Source organism: Puma concolor, chromosome E2 (genome assembly GCF_028749965.1).
Source record: "Puma concolor isolate L17-30 chromosome E2, mPumCon1.1.hap2, whole genome shotgun sequence".
Taxonomy (NCBI): domain Eukaryota; kingdom Metazoa; phylum Chordata; class Mammalia; order Carnivora; family Felidae; genus Puma; species Puma concolor.
Genome location: NC_141681.1, coordinates 20,019,128 through 20,024,376, shown reverse-complemented (window position 1 = coordinate 20,024,376; position 5,249 = coordinate 20,019,128). Strand labels below are relative to the sequence as shown.

Sequence of the window (5,249 nt, the reverse complement as noted above, 5' to 3'; positions counted from 1 at the left end):
GGACGCAGTAATGACCTTGCCCTTGCTTGGCCCTGGCAGCTCCTGACTGGATCAAAAACAAGGAGGTTGCACATGAAGGATAAATGAACATGACCTGAACTGGGTATTTGGGGCTCTAGACCACCCACCACTGGGACCAATGGGTGGAGCAATCAGCAGCCTTTGAGATCCCCTGAGGCTCCCTAAGGGTTCACACTAGCTGCTGACACTGACAGGGCTGGGAAAATGGACTGTCTCGTGCCTCTGAGAAGGAAGAGAAGATTGAGCCAGCTCAGGTGACCTTGAGGGAATTGCAGGGATTGCAAGAGGCCCCTCCCCCCATGAGGGCAGCCAAGTGGAGCCAGGAAAAGTTTCTGGGGCCTGGGAGTCCACAAGGAGGATGTGTGGGAAGGGTCAGGGATACCATCTCCAGTCCTTCCTTGTTCTCAGAGTTTCCCATGGTCTTCCCTGAGTCCTTCCCACTGCATATCTGGAGGATGGGCAGAAACTCCTCACCTGCCTCCAGCCTTGTCTGCCACAAGCCAAGTGTAACTCAGGCACCCCAGGCACCACAGCCCGAAGCAGTGCACTGTGGGGTGGTTGAAGGGGTTTCATGTATGTTAAGCTCCTACTATGCACCTGGCATTGCTCTGAGCGCATACCTTCACTATTACCCCAACTCCCTTCTGAAGGGGCATTGTTCCCATGTCACTTACTGGGGCACAGAGATGCTGAGTGGGTTGCCCAGGGTCACAAAGCTAATAAGTAGCAGAGCCAGGAAGGCCTGGATTTTTCTTCAGGCCTCAGGACCTTCACTTGCTTTGAGAAAACCATGCCTTCCACATGCCTCTAAGTATGTTGCAGGCTGGGAGTGGGGAGGGACAAAGCTCTGTGCACTTAACATTGCCCTGGGGAGCACGTGCGTCAGCCAAGATGGGTTCTGCACACTGCAGGTTGTGCACGTTGAACAACTGCCAATGAACAACTCACACCTTCTGCCAACGAACAACTGCAGTGTTCTAACCAGGTTGCAAGAGCACCTAGGAGTCTGTGGAATAAATTGAACCAATGAAGGAATTGTATGGACCCTTGACCAAGCCTCGCCCTAGGCTGCCTTTGGGCTCTGGAGACCAGCAGACTAGTATACCAGTCCCCACTCAGCCACTTCTACCTGTGTGACCTCAGGCAACCGCTGCAGTTCCCCATCTATAATTGCCAAATGGAGATACTCATTCCTGAAACAATGTAGGTAAAGTCCCAGCAGTCACCTGTGCCTGGTGTGGGTGGTGGGGAGACAGGCACACTGCCAGCTATCAGCGAACAGGCACACATTCCCACACCAATGCAAGGCCTCTCATTCCGGGCAGGGAGGGTTCCAGGGAGCTGTTCCTGCCAACACCACATTAGCCAGTGCTAAGCTTGGGATGCTCTGGCCTGGCCCCTCCCAGAGGAGAGAAGAGTGAGGCCCTCCCTTTCTCAGTATCCCAGCCTCAGACACTAGCCTCCTTCTTTCCCAGCCAGGGAGTCTCAGAAGTCTTCCACAGCTACCCCACTTAAGCAACTTTCCAGCCACTCTCAGCAGGGAGCAGGACGGAGACACCAGCCCAGGACCCAGCCAGACCCAGGGCTCTTGTTTGCCCATGAGACCTGGGGCAGGGCATGGTACCTCAGACAGCCTCAGTTTCCCTGACCCACAGTGGAGAGATTGAACCTTTAATCAGCTGGGCATTGCTAGGCCCCAGTGCAAGAGAAAAATCTGGATAACAAGCTGGGAGGGGCTATTATCTCCTCCTGCTGCTTGGATCCCCAACCAGGCCACAACCACACCTGCCCCTCTGATTCAGCTGAACATATCAGAGCTCAAATATTAGGATAATCAAGGCCACACACCAGGGAAGGGCAGTGAGGCCCTATCCCTTAACCTCAGGAACACTTCCTCCTCCTACAACCCCCTACTGGGAGGAAATACAGAGTTAACAGCCCTGATCTATCAGGAAATAGTCTTTATTACAAAAATTTGCATGTAAACAAATAACCACTGCACTGAACAGCCTCCCTCCAGAGCATGCACACCCCAAGAGGCCTGCCCCAGGGGCTGGGCTCAGGCTGCTGCTTGGAACACACACTGGCCTGTACACACATTGCTGTGGGCCCAGCCCTTGATGGTCACTGGGAGCTGCCTCCCTGGGCAGCACTGTCTGTCTGTCCGTGACCATGAGGTGGGGTATGCCCAGAGTCCGAGCCAGCCCTGAGGCACCTAGGGCAGTTGGCTGGGCCAGCCCACCAATCCACCCACGTGTATGCACAACACAGTATGTGCCTGTAGAGTCTAGAGCACGGAGAGATCGTGGCAGGACTTGGACTTGGCGCGAAAGGCCATCTTGCGGCTGTTGCGTGCTACAATGCGGCCCAAGAAACGCTTTGCCTTCTTGCCAAGGCTCTCTCGCCGCCGGGTACCCGCCTGTCGACGTGCATTGGCCTCTTTGCTGTCCCTGCGCAGGCGTATCTGGCGCACGACACCCTCAAACAGGGCCTGGACATTGTGGTGCAGCGCTGCTGAGGTCTCAATAAACTTGCAGTCGAAGACCACGGCACACGCCCGGCCCTCTGGTGGGGAAAGGCACATTCTGGTTAAACAAAGCGTGGGTGGGTGAGAAGTCCACTCAAATCCTGGTCACCCCATTGCAGCTGCCACTCAGGAATCTCAGGGTCAGGGAAGGGGGATCCCTGGGTGGTTCCCAGAAACATAGAACGCAGCTCCTGTACAGAGGATCCAGGGCATTGCTGGGTCACCCAACTGGTAGAATGTGCCCACGTTTAAGGAGTTCACAAAGGCCCACAAAAGGAAACTCGTTTATTGAAATAATTTGAAGTCGGATATTAAAATAGAAATGCTACAGTACTCAACACAAGAGAACGAGAACCTTGTTGAGCAGCTTAGTGCTTCATGGTTTGGTGTTATATACCAGTGAAACTAGAAGGAGAATGTCACCAAGTCACTGCTAGGTTCCTCTGAGGGGCTCAGTTCTGGGGGGTCACAGAGGAGAATGCTGAGCCCAAGAGGGGAGAATCCTTCCCAGGCACAAGCCCATGCCAAGACTGGCCCCGGCCCCAAATCCACTCTGTGACCTCCTATCCCAGTTCTCTGTGCTCTCCTCACCCATTGTCTGTCAGGCCAGGGCCAAAAGGGACAGGAGACGAGGACCCTGTGGTGGCCCAGCTCAGTGCACAGCAGCTTCCACCTCCCCTCGTGCGTTTGGTCCTTTCCCCAGCCCTCTTGGACCTTTGAGAGTCCAGTGGGAGGGTAGCAGTTTTCTCTCTCTCTCCCCCTCAAGTTTTTTTCCTGAACATTTTTAGCCACTCATGATCCCCAGGGACTTGAGCTGAGCCAAGACTGAATGGACCACAGCCCAGTTAGGATGTCCCTCCCTTTCCAACCCGCTCCCTGCTCACCATCCAAGGAGACCTCTCGAGAGCGCACCAGGTCGCTCTTGTTGCCCACTAGGATAATGGGCACGTCATCCGTCTGCCGTGCCCGCCGCAGCTGGACTCGCAGCTCTGAGGCCTTCTCGAAGCTTTCCTTATCTGTCACTGAGTACACGATGACGTATGCATCGCCCATAGCCATGCAATGACCAGGTAGCCAGCGGCCACTATCCTGGGGAACACATATACACACATATCTACCAAATAATTCTCATGCCCCCAGGCTACAAGGCTGCCACTATCAGCAGGCCTCTATCCCCTGGGTCACGCTCCCACCCTGCCCTGGGTCTCAGCCTGCAGCCTACCTGCTCCCAGATGTCATAGACCATGAGTGATGCCTCCTCTCCATCCACGATGATGGACCGATCATATGTGTGCCCTAGGAAGGAGACTAGTAGTCAGGTTACCTGCTGGCTGCAAGAAGCCACCCTCCCACACCATGTGCCAGGTTTACTGTTCTGGCCACCCCTTCCAACTCCACTCCAGAGCCCCCCTAACCTTTCCCTCCACTTATGGCCACTATGTGACAACAGAAATAACAGGGCTGGGAAGTGGGAAGTAGAGGGCATGGGGGGCCTTCCTGATCCTCACCTAGACACCTCTTCCCCAAGCTACCAATGTCCTGGGTGGCCAATCCTGATGTCTTGGCCCCAAGGTAGCTCCGACCACAGTGGCCTGAGTTAAAATAGTGACTGTCATATTCTTAGAGCCTTTGTCACCCAGGGCTCTCTCCTAGAAACTCCCTCTGGTTGTGTTCCTGTCAACCCTGGCAGGGAGAGATGTCCCATTCCTATCCTAAGAGTTGTCTCAGGTATGGGTCTTCTACTCCGGGCATCTCTCCCTCTAGCAAGAGCTGGAGGTCCCCTCTCTCTTAATTTCCCCAACCATGAAACGGGTCAGTAGAAGCATGGTTCTGAAAATGCCTTCAGAATCCCACGGTATGTGCGGCTTTTAATCCAGTTCCCCAGCCCTGTAGCCCTCAGTCCCAACCCTGGCATCTCCCCTCCCTGGAATAGTCCCAGCCCCTCACCTGCGGCCTCTGCTTCAGGCCCATCCTCTACACCACCGAAGATTCGCGCCAGAGCGCTCTTGCCCACGCCAGGCGCCCCCAGCAGCAGCACCTTGTAGACGCTCTCGTCTGAGTCACTGCCCCCTGAGCTGAGCGACTCGGAGGAGCCCTCGTGCCATTCGAGCGTCGCACCCTGGGCCCCGGTCCCGGTCCCGGCCGCTGCCAGAGCGCCCGGAGCCAGCGCCGCCTGCAGGTCCCGCTCGTCCACCGGCATGCTTCGGCGGTGCAGCGGGGGCGCCGGGCCCCAGGGTGTGCTGCCCCGACGGCGCTCGCGCTCCCGGCCCCCGCCGCGGTTCCCGCCCGCTCCGCTGCCGCCGCCATTCAGAGTCATCGCGCCCGACGCCGTCTGGGGAACGGGAGTGGGGAAGGCAGGGTAAGCCGTGGTGTACAGGGTGTGGGAGGCCGGACCCCTGGCGCGCCTGCCCTATCCCCGGCTCAGGCAGGACGCTGGAGCCGAGGACCTGCCGCAATCCCCTCTCGGCCGTGAAGGCGCGCTCTGACTCTGAGCCACTCTCCCGACTTGTCCATCCGCACCCCGGACGGTGCGACCACCCGCACCCTGCTACACCAGGACACTCACCCACCCGCACACGGACACGGTCAGAACTAGGTTCCAGGCCCCGATACAGTCCACTCGCAGACCCTGGCTCGGACACCCGACGCTGCTGCAGCCTTCGCCTCCTCAGTCCGCTCTGGGCCCCGGGCTCCAGAGCTG

The 5,249-nt window shown here is 57.2% G+C and overlaps 1 protein-coding gene across 3 annotated transcripts; it reads right to left on the bottom strand.

Moving 5' to 3' along the window:
• Positions 1–1,967: 1,967 nt before the first annotated feature.
• RRAD (RRAD, Ras related glycolysis inhibitor and calcium channel regulator) lies at positions 1,968–5,249 on the bottom strand. 3 transcript variants are annotated; one of them, XM_086689249.1, is made up of 5 exons: positions 5,115–5,249; positions 4,496–4,880; positions 3,771–3,844; positions 3,433–3,637; positions 1,968–2,606 (listed from the first exon to the last, which is right to left on the bottom strand). In XM_086689249.1, the coding sequence occupies exons 2-5, from the start codon at positions 4,863–4,865 to the stop codon at positions 2,377–2,379; spliced, it is 879 nt and encodes a 292-aa protein (XP_086545375.1). In that variant the 5' UTR covers positions 4,866–4,880; positions 5,115–5,249; the 3' UTR covers positions 1,968–2,376. The 3 variants fall into 3 exon arrangements, with proteins under 3 accessions (XP_086545375.1, XP_086545373.1, XP_086545374.1); XM_086689247.1 differs by having other exon boundaries at positions 1,968–2,586; XM_086689248.1 differs by having other exon boundaries at positions 1,968–2,586; positions 5,119–5,243.